The 25,412-nt window shown below is 39.7% G+C and overlaps 1 protein-coding gene across 1 annotated transcript in view; it reads left to right on the top strand.

Annotated features, from left to right (window-relative positions):
• Positions 1-1,012: 1,012 nt before the first annotated feature.
• DHX32 (DEAH-box helicase 32 (putative)) overlaps positions 1,013-25,412 on the top strand; it is a gene marked incomplete in the record, with an annotated part of 46,582 nt that continues 22,182 nt past the window's right edge. Inside the window, 4 exon segments of the mRNA XM_072424685.1 lie at positions 1,013-1,550; positions 15,153-15,390; positions 15,645-15,958; positions 16,367-16,612. Coding sequence (XP_072280786.1) covers positions 1,260-1,550; positions 15,153-15,390; positions 15,645-15,958; positions 16,367-16,612 — 1,089 coding nt within the window.

The raw sequence follows: 25,412 nt of genomic DNA, 5'->3' as shown, positions 1-25,412 counted from the left end.
TTGTTTTTTTCTGAGCCTTACCTTTAAACCATGTTAAAGAGACCCTGTCACCAGAACATTCGGCTTCTTCTTACATATGCATATATAATATATTTTATGTATGTAATTTACCTGTAAAACCCTCATTGAGTTGAATTCCGAAAGCCCAGAGACTGCTGCTGGTTGTCCTTGTCCTGGATGTCAGCAAACTCTTGAAACGCAAAGCTGTCACTCTATAGCATTCCCCTAGGTAGTTATATAAGCAGGTGAGAAGGAGATGGGCCAGCATGGACTGTAATGACACTGCCAGAAAAGAAGGGGCTATGACCTGCCCACTTAGGGAATTTACCACTGCTAGAGTAGTCAAATTCACTGGTACGTTTAGTGGTACATTGCAAGCCAATTGAAGAAAATCTTTATACATTGTTAAAATACTTGATATTCTGTGTTTTTACATGTAATTTCTGAATCCGTGACAGGGTCTCTTAAGAAAAAAAAAAAAAAGATTCCCTATTTTCTATTGTAAAGTCATTGTTTCAGACTTCCAGTCCTATGAAGTGGAAATCTGGGACTTTTCAGGTTCCCCTGTTATTTAAAGTACCCAAAGGTTCAGGTCACAATATAATACATCAGGCCCATGATTATATCACTGGACCTTACTTTATTAAATGAGATCCTATGTGCAACAAGTGTGTATTATACATTTGTTTTCATTTGTACTGTCTTTGCACTTAAATATACATCTGCAGGTGATATGGATGTAAAGGAACTCTTTGCTGCATGGCTTCCAGCACACAATATTTGCTCTAACGTTTTCTTTTTAATTCCGTTGTGTAGATCTGATGAGCTGTGACCCGGCAGATGTGATTTGGTGGCATGTAACGCATTGCTCCCCCTGTCCCTTTTCATTACAGTGCAGGGTAAGGTCCATTGTTGTGGGATTAGGTGACCACATGACCATCCCTCCGCTCACAATCAATTCACTCCCATGGCTTTGTATTCATAGTCAATCAGGATACAGACACGTGTAATGGGGCCGGCCTGCACTCTGCCTAATCATTGTCTGTACAAAGCAGTTAGGAAAGACAACATTGCAAAGTGTTTATAAGCTTGGCTGATGTTTAACCGGACTTTCCTAATTATGCAGTTCTAACATGTGCACAAACTGGTTTTGTTGACAGTGCGAAGCAATCTGTATCACATTGGCTGTTGAAGTCTGTAGATGAGATTTGTGGAGAAGCGGCTGGATTCATGGGAAATCCCTTCTTTTCTGTCCGGTAATGGCTTTTGAGCCTGGAACACCACAAGGAGCCGGGGCCTTGCTGACTGTTTCACCGGAGAAGACCTGTTTCCTTGATGCATCTGACTCCAGCGATGTGGATGAAGGCCTGCTCGACGACTTGGAGCTAAACCCATTTGATGGCTTGCCGTACTCATCGAGGTTTTACGAGCTCGTAAAGCAGAGGGAAAAACTACCCATTTGGAAAACCAAATATGTGTTCTTGGAGAGTTTGGTGCGCAGCCAGATTGTGGTGGTGTCAGGAGGAGCCAAGTGCGGCAAAAGTTCACAAGTAAGTTTACTGGTTATTGTGGCTTCACTTCTGCAGCTTAGAAAAGTTCTGAGCACAAGTTGTCAGTAGCCTCAACAAATCTGAGCTCTTTGGAAATTCAAATAAAACATATTGAAGCCTAAATTGCAGAAAAGAGGTCCTGGTGGTGGACCTCATGCACTTTTTTTTTATAATCTCATAAATAGAATTGTTGTGGAAAAGGTTCCTAGATACATTCTTGTGCCAAATTTTATCCTAGACTTACGGACAGACTTTGAAAAGTATAGGTTAAGTCAGGTCTTTTTAAATGCGGTTCTTCTTACTTCTAGATGATACAGAAAGTGTTGGTGTTGTACACACAAATTGCAACAAACCATTTTAGGGAACATGTGACACTTCAATGCCGGTTATCCAAGTTGCCCATCCCCAGATTCCAACACTCTGGCATGGCACAGGGAGGAACTTTCAGAGCCCTATGCAAGCTTTGACTTTTAGTAAGTTGCAAAGAATTTCAGGTGGTGCATTGGGCTGGTGGATGTTGGAAATGAGAGTAAAGCCTTTCTTTGGTGCCATTTATTATATAAACTAATGCGTGTGATGGGCACATTGCATGCTTTTATTAGTGTTTAATATCACATTTACACAGCAGTCTGAAACCAGCCATAATTTTCTATACATACCACCTGTCACAAAAAATGTTTCTTAATTATGAATGGTATTCTGTAGAGTTGCACAGAATTTTCATACTTTTCCATGATTTCTGTACTGAACAGATATCGTTCAGAGTGTAGTGTTCCTTATTACAATGCTGGGACTGATAATGTGATCAGATGAGTAGGGTGTGATACTTCCAATTGAAACTCATATACAAAGATTTGAACTAGTTTGTAGGAATGCCTTATCTTTACAAAACAAATGCATATGAGGATTTGCAGAAAAGTTTTGGAGCAGCTAAAGTTTTTTTGTTGTAAAACAGCTACTTAGACTAAAAAGAATGGGACTGACCTATGCTAGAATATTTCCACGTGAGATGAAATGTCCGTATAAGTGTCGAGTATAGATAGCCTTGAATATTTAAATGTATCTACTGCTTTTTTTCATAGATTGAGAGAGCAGAGGAGCTAAAACTCCTGTCCTTTTTGCTCCTGTCCCATTTATTGCTGTTTGCACCCTACTGGGAAGATTCACCTTCTTTTGTCCCAGAGACAATGATTCACCAGGACGAGTGGTAGGAAATCTACAATTACGTGTTGTCACTGGAACAGGAAATGAGTTAGAATGTTTTATTGAGCACACTTGTTTTGTTGACAACAGCCTAGAAGGGGAGTGCTTTAAATTGTGAATAGATTTTCTATCACTTTCTATTTTGAAGGGAAATCTTCGTATTGGTTTCGGTGGTTCCCTACTTTATCCAAAATGGGAAAAAAAAGATTTTTGGTTTAATTTTTTTTAAACAAACCAAATCTGTATTAGTTGACTGGTATCAAAATGTTTATTGAGTTACTAACTGTATACCCCCTACATTGGAATTTTCCACCTCATCATTCAACGCAGATATGTTTTAAAGCTGGGTGGAAAGAAACTGTAGGCGGGTGGCAGCCCCTGTATTGTGGCCCAAATCCTCAGTAACCACCCACAAACAGCCAGGTGGTTCACTCAACCACTGTAGTGGCCTTTTTTATAGCTATGGTCAACAAAAAAAAGTAAAGGAAGCTTCACAACCCAATGGTATATCCAAGGAGCTGTGTATAATGTTCAATGCTTGTTTATGTAGGTTTTGATCAGGTGCTAGATTTTTGTCATCCTACAAAGAGGTTTACCGATTTACAGTGCCAGATCAGTGACAGGCTGCTACTTTTTACTATGTGGAGCATGCAGACTACAGACTGATCATGCTACATGAGATAGTCATACATATGTTCATTGTCAGAGACTGCAGATATGCTGCAAGTGTGGTTAGAGACTAGAGATAACCTGCAAGAGACTGAGATTAAGGACTTGGTATTTACCACTGTTAGTGCCATTGCAGCAAGGGTTGGGTCACAATACAGGGCCTGCCATCTGCCTACAGCTTCTTCCCACCCAACTTAAAAAAAATAGATTAAAATTTTGGGTTGAGCACTTTTGATGGTGTCTAAACAGCCAAATGTCAAGCACCACTGCGGTCACTCTTCCTTACTGGTAAGTACTGGATATTTCTCTTTTAGCAGCTGGACAAAAAGTGAGAGTAGCCAAATGTCAAGCACCACTGCGGTCACTCTTCCTTACTGGTAAGTACTGGATATTTCTCTTTTAGCAGCTGGACAAAAAGTGAGAGTATGCTGTTACAAGGGACTGTAATAAATTGTGCATCAGTGCTCACTAACCTTACAGTGTATCTCTGAAAGAGCAGTGTTGTCACCCTAGGACAGGACTACCGAACCACCTTCCCCCTTTTCCTTCATAAGATAGTTCTGCAATCTAAAGATGTAGCTAGGAACAATTCTAGCGGGGATATAGGATCAGTAATTCATCAGGATCAACAAGTATTTTTTGCACCTGGACTTTTTTGCACTTGTTGAGCAGATCTGACAGACTAAAATGGAACAGATAGTAGAAGTTCTTTGTTTGGGTTTACATGCACCTTTATAATAAACCACAGCAGGTTGTTTGTATAGAGTTGGCAGACCTATAGACTCACATTGTGAGAAGTAGTTAAAGCTTATCTCTGGACAGATATAATCCATCTCATACCTCTGTAGCCAGTCCTGCAGGTTTCCTCCCCTTACCTTGTGCAGTAAGGTATATTTGCCTAAATCCTTCATCCAGGTCCCTTGACATCATTGGGTCTTATTTAATAAAGCTTTCAAAGGCTGGAGGAGGTACACTTTCATCAGTTAAGCTGTGTGATCCAGCAAACCTCGAATGAATCTGGTCCAGGATTGAAAACATTTGCTAACAAATAGCCATTGACTATGAAGAAATCAATTCCAGGTGTGCTGGATCACCCAGCTTCACTGATGAGTCTTGTAGAGTTTTAAATAAATCGGGTCCAGTGATGTCAAGGGACCTGGATGAAGGATTTAGAAAAATGTAAACTGTTTCCAGTTGTGGGGGAATGTTAATCCATTCTGCAGAGGTACCCATGCTGGCCAAATCCCTCACTCTGACACCATTGTATTCAAACCCTTATGGATCCTGACAAGACTTTACAACTAAGCACCCAATAGGGTCACCATATTGTCGACACCCAAAGAAGGACCCTGACACTTGTAAACAAGAGATAACAATTGATTTGTGACCACCAGTCTTTCAACATTATGGCTGATTTGAAATGATTACCTATAGTAACAAGTTCATTTTCGGGAATTAGCCATTGTAAACTAAATACTATAAAAGCTGAGGTAGACACCTCACATTCATAATGGATTTAATTTACTCCAGTGGCTACATGGCCCAAACCAACAAATAACATTGTTCCTTTTTAATGTTTTCATTTTATTAGAGAAAGAACTGATTAGCTTCTATGGGGCACCCAGAGAGTTTGGGTTTTGGGCTTTCTGATAAGTGATGCCCACAGTGTTTTTTGTAAGTAAAACTGCTCATTAGTTGGAGAAATGTAATGCTCCCTTGACTTGTCCAGAGGAATACTGTTGTTTGCTTGCATGGAAGTTCCCATCCTCCTGAGATCAATCACTGCTTCCTTATTGTTCATTAATCTTTCAGCAAAGTCAGGTTGAATGCTGCACTCCCTGCAATGTGCTCTTTGCTATACAGACAACCGAGATTCAAAATACGTGTTGTGCTGTATATTTTTTTTTAACTTACCCTATTCATAAAAAGACTCTTTGAAAGGCAAACCCCTAGGTAAAAAGTAATGATCTAGGTTAATCTGCTTTACTGTTCCCTCTCTGGTTCCTCTTTTTTCCCCCTCATCAACGTGCTAATGATATGTTTATAATAAAACACTTTTGTTTAAACCGTATTTTTGACTCTTTGTGACATTACGGTTTGGTCTTCTCTATGGAGTGCAAACAAATTGTAGCTGGTGGGAGGGTCCATTATGGTGCTGTACATGGCTCATTCCTGTTCATGGAATACCTCCTGCCTGTTAGGAGATGCTTTTCTGGTCAGAAATCCCACGCCTGATCCTGACCTTACGATGCCTGTGACCCCTGACTCCACTTTGTTTTTTACCCTTGCATTCTTTGTTTGGTGGACTAACTACCTAACCACTGTTTTCTGGAATTAATTCTGCTTGAATTACTTTACTGTGTCATCTGTGGATCACCTGGTTACCAAATTGGACTGTCTGACCTCCCATTGTGTTCCCTCTCCTGCTCTTGTGGGCTCCTGGTCCCTCTATCAGTTCTTTCCTAGACCCCATTCTTTGTACATAAAAGTCTGGGATGGCACAATAAGCCTCCAAGGCAGAGTGGGGTGCTATAGGTGAAGAGTGTGAAGTTAGGTCAGGGAATTGCGTATGATGAGCACTGGATATTTCACTGCCTTACAATATAATTACAATATAATGACTTGTAACCTGTAAGCATTATTTAGCAAATAGACAAAAACCTTCAAACACCCAAACTATGGGGTTGAAAAAAGCAGGGAACTTCAGTGGAACTGATCATAAAATTATAAAATTGTCTTACAAACTTTATTATTACAAAATTCATAAAAACTATTACTCTCAATGTACATCAAAATTAGAACAGGTTTCAAAATGTACAAACACAACATGTGTGAGACAAATCCATACTTAGACACAGCTTCTTAGTATAATGATTGGATATTAAAATAAGGCAAAAACTTCAGAATGTAGGAGTCAGATATTTGAATTGAACCCAATGCATTTTGCGGAATAAAACCACTTCCTCGGGGAAAAAATATCTAAGGCTGATTTTCTGTTGTTTCCATTAAAGCAAGAATAAGTATTATTTAGCAAAAACCCAAACTAGTTTGAGGGCCCCTGGTAAAGTCCAAAAATTTCCTAGATTCCATGTGTTTGGGGAATTTGTGCATGCTACGGGTAGCACAGTTTGCCCATAACATTCTGTGATGAGTCCCAAGAACTGCCAATCTTTGACCATCTGTCCTCTGCTGACCATCGGCCCAATGTGTGAATGTACTTTACTGGAGTTCTATAAAATTTTAGTCTTGTATCTGGATAAAAAAAAACTCCCAAAAAGTGATGTGTTTATATTTTCATGACAATAGCTAGCCATTAGGCATAATGCAATGCCATTTAAAAGTGATTTTTTTTCTCATTTCCATTCTCGCTCATATTTCATTTATATGCTATGAAAAGGAATGCAAAAAAGATCTTACTGTTTCCTTTTGCCTTTTTATTATTTTAACAATTTTCAAGAAAGCATAGCAGGTGAGACACTCATAACGGCACAACAAAAGTTGACAGACCGCTCGCAGGCAAAATTATCCTTCACAGAAAAATATGTATAAGCTATAGGCAGCGCTGTCACATAGCATTCAGCTAAAAAGACAAACAACACGGCAGAGAGGTAGATGAGGGGAAGTTGGAGAGGCGGTAACAGGTTGTGTGGAATGGGAATGTATAACACGTGGGAAATGGGTTGGGACTGTCAGCTCAAAGGGAGTTCTGCACCACTGGACTACGGAACTCTGCCCTTTTTTTTTCCATGTTCCATACTTTGATTTCTTACTTATCAAAGCACTTCTACTGCTTTGACTCCCAAGAGCCTGCCCACACGGATTTTATAGAGAAAGGGATCTTGAGAGGTATAGTTTTAGGTTATGTCTATGTCAATAGGAACTGTGACCTTAAAAGAATTTGAAAGCTAGTGGGCTGCGGCCGTCTGACAGGTGGGCCATTGCTCTGTCAGTAGAGGAGGGCATACAGGCCAGAGCCGAGGAGCATTTCTTTCGGAGAATTGCATTCTTAGGGCGGTAGGCACATTGGGTCGCTGGATCTCAGACCTGTGATGGGAGAATGGGTGGGTTCTGGCATCGTGTCATGACTCTGGGGGGGAAGTGACACGTCTCCCCGCGCATGCGCGTTCCGGAGTCCGTGCATGCAGTAGTCCGCGAGCTCCAAAAGGTTGGGGACCACTGCTCTAGAAGGAGGTATGGGGTAAATATGATTGATAATGATTGATTTTTTTTTTAAATAAAACCCTGGCATCCCTTAAGCTGTGTCTGTCCCTTTGAAAGTAGCGTCAGAGATTTGGCTTCATACAATGGGGAACCCAGGGCTATGTACACAAGTCAGATGATTCTCGCCCAATACAAGCTGTTGGTCTCCTCTCGGGTGAAAATCTGACATGTACAGAGGTCGTCCAGTTTCCATTCTGATGGATCCATGAATGACTGCAATTAAAGTCAAGGGAGGGGAGCCCAACAGGGTGCTGCTTTCTCGCTGTCCGCTCTCTATAGAACAGAATGGCGCTGTATGTACATTGCTTGTTCGTTCATCTTTCAGTCCTTTGTCGCTGGAAGCTATCGTGAAAGATAATTTCCAACGACAGTAATTGAGTGTGTGTACACAGCCCTAGGGTATATACATGAAGTCGTCAGAATGCTAGAATAATTCCAATAAGTTTGGTCTAGTAAGCATCGTTGCATCCTTTGAAGGACGGAAAGTCACAACTGTCTGCAGAAGCCATTCTAAACCATGGTTTTGTGAGAGTCCTAGGGTTCCTCCAAAGTTTGCTAAGGGTTCCTTGACCTGTTTCTGATTAACCGTCCCATTGCTAGTTTCAGGGCCAGTGCTACTTGCTAGATCCAGTTGCCCAACAACAACCTTTTTTTTAGCTTTCTGTTATGGTGATATTCTAACCAATATAAGAAGGCATTCTTTCTATCGGCCATTTGTTTTTCCAGTGAGTCTCAGTGAATTGGTTTTAGTCGAGGTTCAGAACTGATAAAGCAACTTGGAAGGCTGAGAAAGTGTTGTTGAGTCTTCATGAGCCCATTTGAATGTGACTAACTACTACTGAATAGAAATACTGGTCTACAGCCTGAAACAGCTCATTTTTAATTGCATTAAATTACATAATGAACTACATTTTTTTTTTAACTTTAGTTCCACTTTAAGTCCCTTCCAAGCTAAACTTATATGTCCTCAAGTAAGCCTTGCTCAGTCCTGAAAGAATGCCCACCACTGCAGGAAGAAGAGAAAGTGTCCATTATGTCACTGGACCAAATTGGAGTATTATGTATAGGGATTTTTAAAAAATCGAATAACTGGGGATGGAAAAGAAAATGGTGGGGGGGGGGTTCAAGGGCTTTGGCAACATGGATGGAATGAATAACGTTCCACTTTAATATGAACATTCAGTGTTCCATGTAAAACTTTTGGAGTTGTTTCTCCTGTACCTTTAGCAAAACAAAGTGACAGACAGCGGTCGGGGTTCCCAGAGGTAACATTTCCCTCCTGCGGGACGTCGCCTACACATACACAGCTCAGCCGTGGGTTTGATAACAAATTTCCTGGCTGATAGCACATTGCATCTAGCAGGTGTAAAGGATGTTTGTGTGTATAAGAGAGAAGCGCTTGGCGGCATGTCTCTTGTCCCCAGCGTGAGGTGACATCTTCGATTACTACAAGAGGCCGTCGTCACAGCAGCCGCTGCAATCTTCTTGTCATTTACCTTTTCTGGGAATACACTGCAGGATTTACATCATCCGGAGTTTATGTAACTAGCAGCATTGACTTGCCCTGTCACATTCCCTCCAAGAGGAGAGTTATAGTTTTTAAAGTGTGCCGTAATTTACCAGTAAACTGGATGCTGTGAAGGAACAGGGTGGAGGGGTACATGCTGTATTTGGTTCTTTCAGTGACAAAGGTTTCTTTTGTTTTTTTGCCATGCCTAAATCTAAAAATATAATATACCAGTCAGTTTGACTCATGTTGTTGCTGAATGGCCATGCTCAACTCAGACATAAGCATAGCAGTCCTCGGATGTGTTTTTTCAATTCACAATGGAGGCCAATTGGAACAAATGTTAGATTCAGTGGAGAACAGCGCTGTGGGCTTCACCTCTAGAATACCGATACCAATGAATGGTGCTGTTTTTCCATCGCTGTTTTGCTCATCGGTCACTGGAAACAAACACAACAGATCAATTCCAGTGACAATCATCTGATGTCCATTGCACATCTGTATGGGGCTTTAAATTTGGCTTCATTAGTTTTTCTTCCTATCTGATAATAGGGCAGCACAGGCAAAGCACAAGATTTTTGGCAGGTTTAAAATTTTATTTCCTCCATTGGTGAAGTTGTGCCATGTCGGTGTGGAGAAACTTCCTGTCCTGAAATGGCTCAGTAAGAGTTAGGATTTCCAACACGCAATCATTACAAAGCCAAACATGATATGGCAGCTTTAGGTAGGGTCTATGTTACCATTCAGTCTTTCCCCAGATGGTTGCAATTTTGTACCTATGTACAGTGAAGAACTTGTGGTATTGAAAAGAAAAGCACTCCTCTGAACAACTAATATTTAGTATTTTATTAAACATATTCCCTCTGCTCTTTGAGAACAAGTGATGTTTCTAGATGCACCCATGTTGACTATTTTCTGCCTTTTTGATTTATAGTTGTGAATTATGGGGGGATTCTTTTGATAGGCTTTACCCAGTAGGATGATAATTGAGGAAATAATTGATGTGAGAGACCAATTACCACTAAGGCAAGGTATACACAGGCAATTGTTCTCGTCCGATAATCGGCTCAAGGCAGATATCGGACAAGAATCTGGCAAAGTACAGTGCTCGTCGTCCATCGTCCGAACGGCTGTCCTGGCGGATCACTAGTAAAGGGAGAGAGAGCGCAGCAGGGTACCGCTCCGTTGTTCTCCCCCTCCCCTGTCCATTGAGCGGAACGGTGCAGCACTCATTCATGCATCGTGCAGTCCTTAGGCGTTGGAAAGGATCTTTCACGACAATAATTGCACGTGTGTACATAGCCTAAGGTGTTCTTCATTTCAAAGATGTTTATTCAAACTCTTATCTCCTTGGATAAATTCTAAACATTTCCTCCTACTCTTCCTAAAATCTTTTATTACACCCACATTAATAGGGTGGGTTTAGGATATGTTATAGGCTTCTGCCATAACCACTGGATGCTGCCATTTGCAGGGTTGTTCAACCCTAAATTGGGTCACATGGCTTTCAGTAGTTCTGTATTATGCCTTTTGATGTCCATGCTGCAGCACATGTCTGCTATGGAATTAGGTCATGTAACCCAGATATGAAATGCTGCAGGATCTCTTTGACTGGCAGCTATATGAGTTTATGGTATTGTACCTAAACTTGAGTTTTGTACCGAGGTGAAGGCCCTTGACTTTATGTTTCTGGCCTTGACTTCTTGATAAGTCTTGTCCAGTGGTGGATCCCTTACACACCATTAAGGTTTTGAAATCATCCTTTTGGCTTTGGGACTCGGCCCAATACTAACGTGGACAGGACATGGACAGGACAAGTTCTGCTGATTTCAACCATGCAATCTCGTACAAGGAAAAATCTTTCTTTTTAGATTTCTCTCCGTGTGCTTAAGTATACTTTGCAAAGTAAACTTTCACTACATTCTCTAAGCTTATGCCTTGCAAGGCAATAATTCACTTTGCTATGTGAACAGCTTAACATTTTTTTAAAAATCAGCCTCCTTGTGTATAAGTTGGACCTTAATGGGCTCCACAGGGACACGAGTAAATCCGAAGCTTACTACTGGTAGTTTCAAGCACCGTTGGACAGCATTAAAAGCTGGTGTCCAGGACCCAACAGTTTTGCTTTAAATGTCATCTCATTCTCATCCATAAATCAGAAGATATCGATAGAAACAACTCTCTACAGCCACCATAGCTTTATGCTTTTCAAATGTCAATGCTTTCAATCTCCTTTAAATGTAATAAAGAAAGAATAAAATGCAGCAAGATATTGTGTTGTTCTTTGTTTACATTTTTATATGGGTAATGGTTTCATTCCGCCATATGGCGATGCTTTGCTGTGCTAATGTTGAGCCTTGCCTCAATGTGTTCTTTGCATGCTGGGATCAATTTAAAAATTTAAAAGAATATGGAATGGAATGGCAGAGTTAATTAAAACTTAGTTTTTCAAACTTTAGATAAATGGTCTAGCTGGTTTTATCTGGACTGTTGTAGTGTACAATGATGCTGGGGCATGTTAGGTAAACAGTCCTGGGGGTCAGATTTTAAACAATCTACAGACAACTGTTGTAATATGTGAGCAAAAAGCACAAAAATACCTAATTTTTTTCTATATATTTTTTCTATTTTACCTGTCGTGTTTCAATAACTATAACGACTATAAGTTTGTTTGGCCAAAAAAACTGTACTGGAAAATTCTTAACTAGACATGGGCAAAAGTATTGAGAAGAGCACTACAATATATTAAATCTCAGTATTCTTCCCTGAGTTTTTTTAAGCTGCTTGGGAAGAAGCTGAAGCTGAACCCCTGTATTGTGACCTATCTTTTCAGTAACCACCCAAAAACAGCCAGGTGGTTACTGAATAGTACCAGGTGGTGCGCCCAGCTAAAAGGGGCTGGGGAGAGCACTGAATCTGTGTGAAAGAATAGTAGCTAACTGTTGTAATAACCATCAGCCAATAGACACATGCCAACAATGAACCTAGGTAACCAAATAAAAATGAGTGTTACCCAGCAAAACACTGTGTAGTGAAGAGAAGCTGTAGGCAGGTGGTCATAAAGTAGGCAATACATGACAAATTTGGTGTTCCAAGTTAGGAATCTAGTAACCCCTATAATTTTCTACTACCACCCACCCCCTAAACTTTGTTTCAACTTTAAAATGTTGCATTTTGTTCTTTAATCTTGATATTATGCTCCAACTGTCCAGTGCCCCCCTGTATTGTGATCCAAGTTTTCAGTAACAATCAAAAACAGTCAGGTGGTGCTAAAAGTGGCTGGGGAGAACATTGCTACCATTTATACTCCCGATGTCATTCTGTTTTCTATGCTCCCTCCCAAAAACATCATATGGATGATGATTTGGGCTGAAGGCCCAGCCAGGGTGAGTAGACTTTCCATTTTAACCCTCTGCATTGCAGTGTTCTATATTTGTAAAAACTGTGCAGGGAAATCTTTGCCACTTTTGTGCACCATGGACCCATTCATTTCTGAGCAGTATTCGGGGGTGCTGCAAATTACAACTCATCAAGAAGTCAGTGGGATTTGTTTGGGAGGAAAGGCTATAGGGCACCACACAGTAAAGATTGCTAGAACAGAGGGAATAGTGTTGGAAAGTTGGAAAGATTTATTGAAGGATAATCTCACTAAAAGAGAACATTTCCTTATAGTAAACCAAAGCTTCAACACAACCAATTGTTACAAATAAATAACTTTATTCCTTTAACCCCCATTCAGTTATAAGAACAGTCAGTGTTGCCCATAGCAGGCACAACATTTTAGACCTCTAATGGTAAATGACAAATGGAAAGTGTAATTGTTTTTTGGGAGGGGTCAGTGCAGGCTGTTGTGCTTATGCCATCAGTTACTTTGACTAAAAACATTTTGTGTAAAGTGTTTGTTTATTGGTAATTCAATATGCTTTACAATTGCAGATAGCTTTCAAGATCACAGTTTGCCTATTATTCACTTTACCACCTGTAATAATATTGTGCAGAGAACAATGGTAGACAGTAACCCAATTAAAAGCAAGATTTCAATAGCTTGGTGTGGAGAGACATAAGTGTGCAGGTTTTAATTGCTATGGGTTACTGCACCCTATTGCTCTTTGCACTATTATTAGGTGAGCTGACAAATGTTCTAACACCTGCATATTATTTTCTGTTCCTTTCCTGTTTTCCGTATGACTTGTATATACTCATGCTGAGTCTGTCATCTTATATTCCGGTTTTGAATTCTAAAACACCTGGTAGATGGGATTCCGAGTGAAGTCATCCTTAGACTGGTGAGGTCTGTCAGAATCTAGCCGTGTATTTTACCTCCCAGGAATGAAGTCTCCATGTGGTCTCCTGAGCTCATGTCTGTCTGTTCTCGGACCATGTAATATATTCCTGGCCCGGTCGCTGGGTGTTCGATTTTCCCCCAGGCAGCTGTCAATGGCCAGGCCTTAAGAATGGAACAATTCCTGTGACTCAGTCCTTTTATAAAGCCAAATAAAAACAAACGACTAACAATTATGCACGATATATTTGAACAATCATATTGTGCACAATTCTCTACATGTTGTAACAATACGATCGTTCAAATATATTCCACCAATAGTGTACACACGCTAAATACGATTAATTGATGCAGGAAGTGACATGTACAGGAGAAAGTCTACTGCAGAATCATCCACGATCACTGAACGACCGTACACACAATAGATTGCAAACAATCGCCGTCCAATCAGATCCGCTGTGACGGTCGTTCGTTTCCAGCGACAATCCTCATTCATCGGCATCGTTGTGCACTTTTTTTGTTAATGATTATCAGACGAACGGTTGTTCGTTTCCACGTGTGTACGCAGCTTTACACTTTTATGGTTAGTGCCCAAATGTCTGGCCCATGGCTGCAGAATTTTAGGTATTCAGGGATAGGCCATCTTTTGTTTTATCATTTTGTTATTGTTAGCGGCATTCAGGGCTGTTTCTGTAGCCAAATATATTATTAATTTTTATTATTATTACACAGTATTTATATAGCACCATCATATTACGCAGCACTGTACAAAGACCATAGTCGTGTTACTAACTGTCACTCAAAGGGGCTCACAATCTAATGTCCCTACCATGGTCAAATATATGCCCATAGCTGATTTGAAATAAAGTAGGCAATGGTCAGAGTAGGATCACATTAATGCAGTTGGCTATGTAATGCAATGTATACCAACCAGGTGCCAACTCTTGGCTGCTGGGTTCACCTTCCATTTCTGGAAACCCAGGACCTTTACCGCTTAACTCCTATTTTCTATTCTGTACTTCTCTCTTGCAGACATTGCTTGCCATCATGCCCTCCACACTCTTCTTCTACTTTCCTACTCATCCTCTGTATGTACTTCCCGCAACCATATCCTCTACAATCCTCCTATTCATATACTACCTTCCAACATACCCTCTCGCTCCTCTTCTGCACACACTATCCTCCTTCACACCACCCTCTGCATCTCTCTCCTACACTCATTACTTTCTGTGGTACCCTATATACTCCTCGTAACATACTAACTACTATCCCACTCTCAACACTCCATTACAGCTCATACCGCACATTGATATTTCTTTCCGGCTTGTATTGCCCACTGTCATACTCTTTGCATGCCTGTCCTGCTGATACTATACCCTTTACATTTCATTTCTATGCATATTGCCTCTTGTCATATCCTTTGCACTCCTCCTCTCCAAATGCAAGAACTGTCCCCCTGATAAACTTTACATTCTTGCCATACCTGCTGTCATATCCTCCACCAACCTCACCTGCTCATAATACTAACTATCTTGATTTCTGCAGTCCCATAGTGTTCATGATGCCCATTAAAACACATTTTTAGCATTATTTGTTTAGAAACCAACCCACTTTTAGATTTATACAGAAAGGATGATGGTTATGTTTGCTCTAAGTTCTCTTTATCTGTTGTATCTGGATTGAATTATTGTATCCTTTCATATCTCTTATTTTTCTTTAGATCCCTCAGTGGTGCGCAGAATACTGCCTATCTGTTAACAATCGACATGGGACCGTCGTATGTACCCAAGTTCAGAAACAGACCGCTGTCTGGCTGCCGATGAGGGTGGCAGATGAAATGGATGTCAACATTGGACATGAAGTTGGCTACGTGGTGCCTTTTGAGAATTGTTGTACTAACGAGACTATCTTAAGGTTGGTGCTGTTTCTCCATTTAATCCCTGTGACCTTGTCCAGCTGTCAGTTTGCGCTGCAGACTGAGAGTGAAAAGAGAAGAGCTCTGCAGGCAGCAAGCCACTGTCATGGAAAAGCAGCAGTCTGTTCTTCGGGAAATTTGTGTCTGTTGTGCTGCAATTTAAAAAAAAAAGCAGTAACTCTACACAGCTTGATTATTTTTTTTCCTTGCATTGGCAGTTAAACCAACATAACATAACTAATAAAGTAAAATATTAAATCATAATTTATTGCTTTCATTGCCATGCTTGATGTTTAGTGTTCATAAACGTTATTGATGACATTTACGAGCGGTCAGTGTCTACGGACGTTCTCCTCGCATTCCTTAAAGACATTCTCTTGGCAAGGCCTGAACTGAAAGTTGTGCTCATCACCCCACCTGAGCTGTCTGACAAGCTATTGGCTTACTATGGCTGTGTCCCCCTCATTCAGGTAGAGCACCCACATTCTGCGGAGGTAGTGTACGCCCCATGCATTCAAAGAGACCCTTTCCTCGCAGCTATCCGGCTTCTGTTTGAAATACATCACTCTCAGGAAAAAGGGGACATTGTTGTCTTCCTGGCTTGCGAACAAGTAAGTGGGTGTGAGTTTTGGGCTTTTTCTGCACATTCAATGCTTTCCAGAACAAATTACTGTCAGCTAAATAAATAGACATTAGTAGATGTCAATACACCGTCTGCCAGGTCTGCTTTTTCTGCCATCAGTGGTTTTCTCAAATCTTCTGAATACTTGTAATTGCATATACAAGCTAATGTTTATGTGAATGGTTATGCACTGCGGCTATTTTATATCTTTATTATTCATATATAATATATCTATGTAATTTGTAATTTGTAATGTATGTATCAATGTATTGATTTTATTTATTTCTTTTACTTCACTGCTGTTTTACAAGAAACAGGTTACTAAGGAAATGCTGATATAGTTGTATTGGTTGTTGCAGTGATTGTGTATTCTGTCTAACAGTTCTGTTATTTTCAGGAAATAAGAAGGGCTTTTGAAATGATCCATCAGGAAAGCATACACATGAATCCAGCACTGGGTGAACTGCACCCCATTCCAATATATCCTCATTGCAGCCTGCCTTATTACATGCCATACGATGGGCTGGCCCACACTGGGACAGGCCACAGGAGGAACGTGGTTTTAACAAGCAGCCATGGCGAGGCTCTGGTCTGGATAAACAACTTGCACTTTGTCATAGATATTGGCCTGGAGAGGAGGAAGGTATTTCATTCTAACCTAAAGTCTCACAAAATTAATACGGTAGAATATTTTTTATGTCCTGACGTGTACTTTAATATTGATTTCTTTCCTGAAGAACAGTGGCTTGAAAATGCCCATTTCTCCTTTTAACCCAGGTATATCAATGGCTAAAAGACATAGGGGTGACAAGGCTGATCTCAGCCAAGTTCTCATATTTATTTAGATGTGATTTCAAGCACAGGTACGTTTATGACATGCTGATATGGCTAATGCTGATATGGCCATATATTCAAATCTAGTGATTGTCCTGTTAGAACTGGAATCAAATAATCATACTAAACTAATAAAAGGAATGGAGGAGCTCAGCTATGAGGAGAGATTAGCTGTACTGAATCTATTCTCCCTTGAGAAGAGACGTATAAGGGGGGTTATGATCACCCTGTATAAATATATAAATGGTCCATATAGAGAACTCTCCTCCCAATTATTCACTTTGGGATCATTACAAAGAACAAGAGGGCACTCTTTGCGTTTGGAGAAAAAGAAGTTTAAGCTCCAGATAAGGAAGGGATTCTTCACTGTAAGGTCTGTGAAAATGTGGAATCGGCTCCCTCAGGAAGTAGTTTCAGCAACTACTAGTAGTTTCAGCAACTACTATAGATTGCTTTAAGAAAAAACTGGATGATTTCTAGAAGCACAGAATATAACTGGGTATTAAGGCTTTAAAGTAAAGAGAACAAAGGCTGTTGATCCAGGGAACATCCGATTGCCTCATGGAATCAGGAAGGAAATTTTTTTTACCTGTTGAAACAAATTGTACCAGGGTTTTTTTTTTTGCTTTCATCTGGACCAACTATGCCTTATAGGGTTTTATATCTGGGATATGTTTACTTCCCTAGTGGTTGAACTTGATAGACTTATTATTACACAGTATTTATATAGCGCCATCATATTACACAGCGCTGTACAAAGTCCATAGTCGTGTCACTAACTGTCCCTCAAAAGGAGTTCACAATCTAACGTCCCTACCATTGTCATATGTCATTTATACAGTCTTAGGTCAAAACTTCACTGCATGACTTATGTCTTTTTTCAACCTGACCTACTATGTAACTATATCTGTATCAAAACCCAAGAACAGAAATATAATGATATTGCAGATTTCCATTCCTTAGATGTGTTGGCATCATTCATTTTTTCCTAACTTGTACCTGATGATCCCACCAGTAATACATTTCTTTTTCAATGCTTATACAATACAATACATTTACAGTTACAATGCTTATGCTTGTTCTGTATCTACACAATCAGTGGTATATTTACCAAACCAAAAGGGTGCAAATAAAAGTTTATTATTACACCTAAATTGTGGCCAATTGCTTAGTTGGTAGGTTGTTATTGTGTGTTACCTGTATAATTGTGTGATATGGTATTTGTTAAATCAGACAATAACTTGTTGCCATGCTGCTGCACTTTTCCTGTCTCTAATGCAAAGTAAACAAAACCACTACGAAAAGGAATTATTCTTAAGTGTTCCTGGATTTGACAAAGGGAACCTGTCAATTAAAGAAAAGAAGAATTTATCAGCTACTCTCAAACCTCAGAGGCATTGTAGTTGATGTAATCACACTCCGGTGCCTGGCCTTTCTCTCCCCTTGGCTCTGACAGATGGAAACGTTTGGGTTATTGTCAGTATTTTCATGCTAATTATTTGTTAATATTAATGGAGAGAATTTCATGGAAATATATAATACTGCAATGAAAGCTGAACAACCGCACAGAGAATACATTGTAATATTTTTATTTTTTGACAACCGTATACTAAATTATGGTTTAAAATTTTACCCTAACCCCTAAAATCACACAAAAGCAAACAATGGCATCTTCAGTATCAAGCAATAAAAGATATTTACAATGCGTTATTAACATTCATATAAAGGTACATGTAATGATACAAGATGCTCAATCTTGGCAACTAACTGTATACAATATTATAACCAAAGCAGAAACACAAATATTCTCAGGGTAACCTAAAGACTCAAAAGGTTGATATTTACCTTTATATGTGCTTTCATATTTGCTTTTGTCTAGAATACTGCTTTAAGTCAGGGGCAAGGATAACAATGCATTAGTTGTGGACTAATCAGTAAAGATCAATCAAAAGTAAACACGTCTTTTCATCTGGCAAACAGTAAAGCAAATTTAATTAGGAGCGCCCATCTTTCCTGTAATTTACTCCATCCCCATTCCATAGGGCCTTCTTTTTTAAAGCTCTACAAGGCTGGAGAGGATACGCTTTAATTAGTAAATCTGGGTGACCCAACAAACCTGGAATGGATCTGGTCCAGGATTAAAAACATTTGCCTGCAAATAGCAAATTACTTTTAAGAAATTATTTTCACGTTTGCTGGATCACCCAGCTTCACCGAAGAAAGTGTATCCTCTCTATCCTTAGAGAGCTCCAAAAAATTATTTTGAAGGGTAAAAGAACACGATATACATGTGTTCTGTATTTTCAAATTTCGAATGAACGGGAGTGATCATAAACATGCAAAATTGGTAGTGAATCTCCTTTTGCAGACTGAAAAGTGAAAAGTATTTGAAATTTGAAATAAAACAATTGACAGATTGGAGGTTAGTACCTTTTAATAATGAAAAAAGTTCCCATTAAGTCACAACAATGTATGGTCATTGTACAAAAAAACTGCATAGCCATCAACTTTATTTCCAGGGTTGGCCTTCTGAGCACACTGCAATGGAAGAAAGTTTTAAAAGCATCATGGCTGCCTTTTCTATCCGTTACTGTAAACCTTTTTTTCTGTGAATAGCAAACAGGCTCTTTTGTACCATGGCCTGCTAAGCTTTAAATGCCAGCCAAGCAACAAGCGGTCACTTTCTTGTATAAAGAGCTGTGCTTCTGTAAAAGGAATGTTTTATGAGCTTTGGCATTCATGTACTTTTTTCGCACTGGCAGCCGTTACCATATAGGAAAACCTGAACATGGCAGCCACACAATATGTTTATAAGCAGCATAGTGCTCATGGGTGGGACAGTTCATAATGAATGGACATTACAATAATTACTCTGTGAGCTAGCACAAAGAACTCAACTATAAACTGCTTGTAAGGATTAGTAACAAAGGTCCATAGAGCTCCTGGGGAAGCCCAAATCTTGGCATCTGTAGTTTCCTCAAAGCAATAGGGGCTGCCGAAGCCTGTTGTGTAAGGAAGAATATTATTCCTTGGATTACCCAGCCAAGTATTGGCATACATTCCAATTGCCAAGCCTGAGAAAGAAAGGGTACAATTAGCTCAATTAGTAAATTGCTGTGCAATTTATAGCCATTGAGATCATCAGTGCCAGCTACATTTCATTACACAAAGTCACAGCTAATTGACTTTGTCACTTTCCTTGTTAACACATAAAGGACCACTAAACCTAAAATACAACCCTAAAGCAATCCTTAAATGAGGTGCTAATCACATACAGACATGTGTATGCTCAATAGCTCCATAATGTTACACTAAAGTCATTTTTGTTAGACAGCTATATTAATGGTTATTGTTCTCCGTAGTCTGGTTTGATTGGCCAGTTGGAAATGAGATCTAGTTATGAAGGTCATTGTCATGTGTTCAAAATGACCGCATGCCAATGACTCCTCAAATGTTTTTGGAGTCTTCTAATTTTTATAACTCCCATATTAAATTATTGCTGAAATAAAATCTCATATTTTGCCTTCTGCGGTTCATCTTTTCTCTCCATCAATCAGTTAATGATATTTTTATAATTTTTTTTTAATAACTCTTCTGTTTTTATAGTATTCAATTTAGTTGAGTGACCGCAATCCTTCGCTTCTGTTTTTCTCTGTACAATGCAGGTAGATGATGGCTAGTGGAAAGGGATTTGTAGTCTGCTGTACAGCATTCAAATATCCCAGCACCCTGCCTAATGCAGACTGCCCTAGGTAATGCCCACTTGTGATGCTTTTTACCTCCATGATTAAAGGAACTGAAATCAAATGAATGAAAGGGGTTGGAAAGGAAAACACTAGATGATGCTGGATGTCCTCCAGCAAGGAAATTGGATAGGTTTTTTCTGCCTATCCAATTCTGCTTGCTGCAACTTTTAATGCACACTGCGAGACCTCAGATCACAGTGAAAGCAAAGTAAGAGGAATGAAGTATAGTATATATTTATGTAAGGCTTAAAGTCAGCATTGATATATTTTGCAAACGGGTCCTGTTTAATAAATGTATTAAGTATTGTTTGTGACATTGATGACCTATATATGCAAAACTGAGTGCTATTGCAACTCTAGATCATTATTTTCATCACCGTTTGCTAGGGACTTTTATAATGTTGCACCTTTCTTCTGCTTCTTGCTGCTAACCCTCCACATGGCACTTGTTGTGCATCTCATGAATTCGTTCCATTTGCAGTCACATAACTGCTCGTGATGCAACCATCACCTATAGTTCTGCCTTTGTGCCTTCTGTCAAACTATATGTATTAGGTCCCTCTGCAGAGCTATAGCCTATCCTGCCGGACTTAGGCAGCCATTGCTCTCTGTTTTGTTATATTGATGTGTGTTCTGTACAGTTCTCTGACAGAACAAGAAAAGAAAAAGTTCAGACTGATGAGCTCTTGTCTCTAACTTCTCTCTATCAGTATGCTCCGTACACCACAGCACAATCCAGCCCCAAGTCACATGTAACTTATAACACTACTTGCATTTTATAAAATATATTTAATGATGTATTATTGAATATAAAGCTCCAATAATTTGTCTTTTCTCCCTTGTTAGTTAAGCCTTAACCTAACACAAATTTTAAATGAACCTGCATTTTCCATTGTTGCAAGGAGAAAAGCAGTAAGTGCAGTTGCTGGTGCTTACCCTGTAAAAGTTAACTTCCAGACCTTAAACTGATTACTGTACTTATATATTATCACCAAAAGTAAGTACGGCCAAATCTCTTCCTTGAGATCTAGTAGCACCCATCCATCCATGGCAACTCTTTTGCATGGTGCAATTCAAACCCAGAATCCTCCAGATGTAAAGTGACCAGGACATTACCATACATCATGTAGTTCTTTAAAGAAAAGAAAAAGATAATGCTTTCATTTACTAATGCATCTCTTCAATTAAATTTTTTTATTTATTTTAGGAAATAATGATCTTAAATCTGCCTTGATATTGAATTGAAATACATCTGCTGAAATGCCACACCAGGCTTTTAGCCTGAATGCCTCCTCTATAATCCAACCATTAGGCAGTGGGGTTTACAGAATTGATGCTTAAGCTCTGGTTCATTATTGGTGATCAGTAGTTTCCCATAGAGCACACTGGTAAAATGTTGTCACTCTTTTTAAATTTTGCACTCGAATACCATCAGGGTGCTTTAAATCGCAAGAGTATAGACAAACTTATGGCAGGTAAAACAGTTCCTGTAGGTGTCTCTAGTTGTTTAGAGTACTCCTTCAATAGAATATTTTTCTCTGTCTTCTCGCTCTTGTCCTTGATGTTTGCCAGGCTGACAGTAAACAATTGTTTGTGATGCGTATTTCCTTGTAACATCTTGTGGATCATGAAATGAAGTACACAAGGCTCGGCAAATAACTGTGAAACTAATGAGTGCTGGAGAGCATTGAGCTCCAGGACACTAATGACTGAGAGCGGCACTGTTCTTGCGGCTCAGCGGGCTACATCTTGATGAGAGAGCAAGCCATTGGCGTCCACTCTATCGAAAGACCTCACAGGAGAGCTTGGAATGTTGCTCTGCTCATTTACATTAGCGCATATCGATCTCCGGCTGGCCTGTGTGATCAATCACGGAGAGGGTAATTGTACGCACACAATGCTCGACGATACAGGCCCACTCAATGTTCTTTCACTTACTCCATACAGGGAAGATTGAATTGGGATTCCCCCTAGCTGCGGTTGGTCTGCCCACACAATCGTTTTTATTTCAGGTTTGCAGCGGTCCTCCCGCTGCTTGTTGGCATTACTTTGAAAATGAGCCCATCACCAGCTGGATTTTGTGACTAATATTTACTGGTATGAAATTACAGACTTCTCAATGTAATAAAAGCTTCAGTGGACAGACTGTGGCGTGCGTGTTGAGTTTAGTAGCCCTATGGGGCTTATAATACCATGGGAAAGGTTGCTGTGGTAGCCGTCACCATTGTGTTGTTGCTATTTGCCGTATTTACTGTATGTAGAATGCCAAGTATTCTTGTCGGTCGCTGTGCCAGAATAGATTGCAATTTATGAATAGCACTAGCAAAAGCCGTCTAATGTGGCAACATGTTTTTGAGTTGTGAGTGGAATGTTGATCACACAGAGTAACCCTTGCAAATATAGAAAAAACATAATCTGCAGGCCATGGTTTTTCCCCTTGGGATGTCTCATGTCTCTGCTGCGCTCATTCTATGAAATCAAATATATTGCTGTTATTTAATTTAGTATTTTATTGCCGTGTGTTCTTCCTGTGCATCAACTATGTAGGTGTTTATGGTACCCATATTGTTTAGATTGTATTCTGTGCAGTGCATCAAAAGATGATAGATGCAAGTAGTAAAAATAATAGTAAAAACTGCAGTTGTTTGGCAATTTTTTTTTTAATTTTAGTAATGTTTAGCCCAGTAATTCTCAACCAGGGTTCTATGGAACCCCATGGCTTTTCCAGAGGTTGCTTGGGGGTTCATTGAACTATGGCTGATAGACTTTCTATTTATCGATGCCTGCACAGTTCTGGGGTCAGTGCCTTTTGATAAAGCCATCTGCATGACTAATGATGCTTTGGGGGGATCTATAAAAGAGATGTTCTAAGCACTACTGCAATGGGGGCATTCTTTCCACTGGTCACCAATTGAAAAGGTTTTTTTCCCTACTGACCCCCAATAAATTGATTTCATCGTTCACAAGGCTTGAAAAAATTTTTAAGGGTTCATCAGCAGTACAAAAAGTTGAAAAAAGGCTGGCTTAGACATTTAGGACTCACTCAGCGGAAATCTATAATGGGAGCATACTCCAATATTTATATTCAATTCCACTACTCAGTCACCTTATTTCAACCTTAGTGCCATGGGCAGAACCACACCAAATGCTGATTTCCCAAAAACACAATGGAAAATGTGAAAGGGTGGCATGCAAGGGGGGGTCATCTATGTCATGTAGGAGAAACTTGTGGTAGAAAAAAACAACAGCATGGCTTCTCCACACATTTATAAAGCTTATATGCTTTCCGAATGTGCTATACGCCTTCAAAGCTTTAGGCCCTGATGGCTAAAATCAGTAAAACTCAATGGCTATTAAAGGTAAAAAAAAACAAAAAAACAATAAAACGGGAGAACAGAGTTCTTACGGATCTCTAAAAATTCTGTAAGGCTTTGCTGATGAATAGACTGCAGTGTGCATTGCATGGCAGGACATATCAAAGATTGAATATCAATATCCGCTTTCCTTTACAAATGAGCCCCTAATTGTCACCCACAAATAATGCCTGTTGATTTTTTAATTATACCTTTAGCTGTGTGACTCAAACAATTAACACATGTCACTTCAAACCATGAAAGTGATTTACTGCAATTATGTTAATCTGTACAAGATGTCTGTGAAGATTCCCATTTATCCAAGTCTGGGTATGGCTAGTAGTAGTTAGTAGCATGCAGCTGTTATGTTGATTTTACCCAAACCTACCCCAGTAGTTCTTTTCATTCAGGGACATACCCCAGGATTTTCACCAGTAAATGTCTCTTAGATTGTAAGCTCTTTTAGGGCAGGTTCCTCTCCTACTCCTGTTTCACTGTCTGTATCTGTCTGTCATTTGCAACCTCTATTTGATGCACAGCGCTGTGTAATATGTTGGCGCCATATAAATACTGTTTAATAATAATTATAACATTACTATACAAGTTCACTCACATGTGATTGACTCTTACTTACTATACCAATACATGACGGAATGAAAATCTTTAAACCGATCACACACTTAGATAGCATTACTGATGGAGCCATCTTTCCTGTAATGGCTGATGGAGCCATCTTTCCTGTAATGGCTTGTTTTTTTCTCTAGAAGCCATTACCAAGATATCTTTGTTTGCATTGTCCTGCTTTAATCTATGAGAATTGGAAATGAAATGCACACACATGAGAGGTCCTTAGATGTCCTTGATGAATCAGTATTTCTCCTTGTATGTTGTGTTCTCATTTTTTTATGGATATTACAATGTTGGCAGTCTCAATGATAGGAGTAGGACCTTGCATGCAAAGTCACATTGGCAGTATGCTGCCCAGCATCTGGAGCCATCATCAGGCTAATTACCCCTCAAGATCCTTCCAATTGTATTATTTTATCAGTCCAGTGCACACTTTGTTCAACAGTACTATGCCCTAATGATGGAGGAACCCTTTCTGAATTGGAGTCTGAATAAAATTGAGTCAGAACTTTATCCATTCTGCTTTTGACATGTTTCTTTTTTTCACACCTAGTTCCTACTTGAGTAAAGCGCTGACCTATGGCCCCCACCCGAGGGATAACTACCTAAGAAAAATCATTCTCTCTACACTAGCTTCCACTGCATTTCAACTGCCTGAATCTCGACACTATGGCCCTGATTATTAAAGCTTTCTAATGCTGGAGAGAATACACTTTCAGCAGTGAACCTGGGTGATCCAGCAAACCCAGAATAGATCTGGTTCAGGATTCAAAACATTTGCTAGCAAATAAAATCTATTCCAGGTTTGCTGGATCACCAGATTCAATGATGAAAGTGTATCCTCTCCAGTCTTGGTGAGCTTTAATAATTCGGGCCCAATGTG

This window comes from Pyxicephalus adspersus, chromosome 10 (assembly GCF_032062135.1).
Source record: "Pyxicephalus adspersus chromosome 10, UCB_Pads_2.0, whole genome shotgun sequence".
NCBI classification, from domain to species: Eukaryota; Metazoa; Chordata; class Amphibia; order Anura; family Pyxicephalidae; genus Pyxicephalus; species Pyxicephalus adspersus.
Note: the sequence above shows the minus strand (reverse complement) of the source record. Positions and strands in the feature narration are given on the sequence as shown.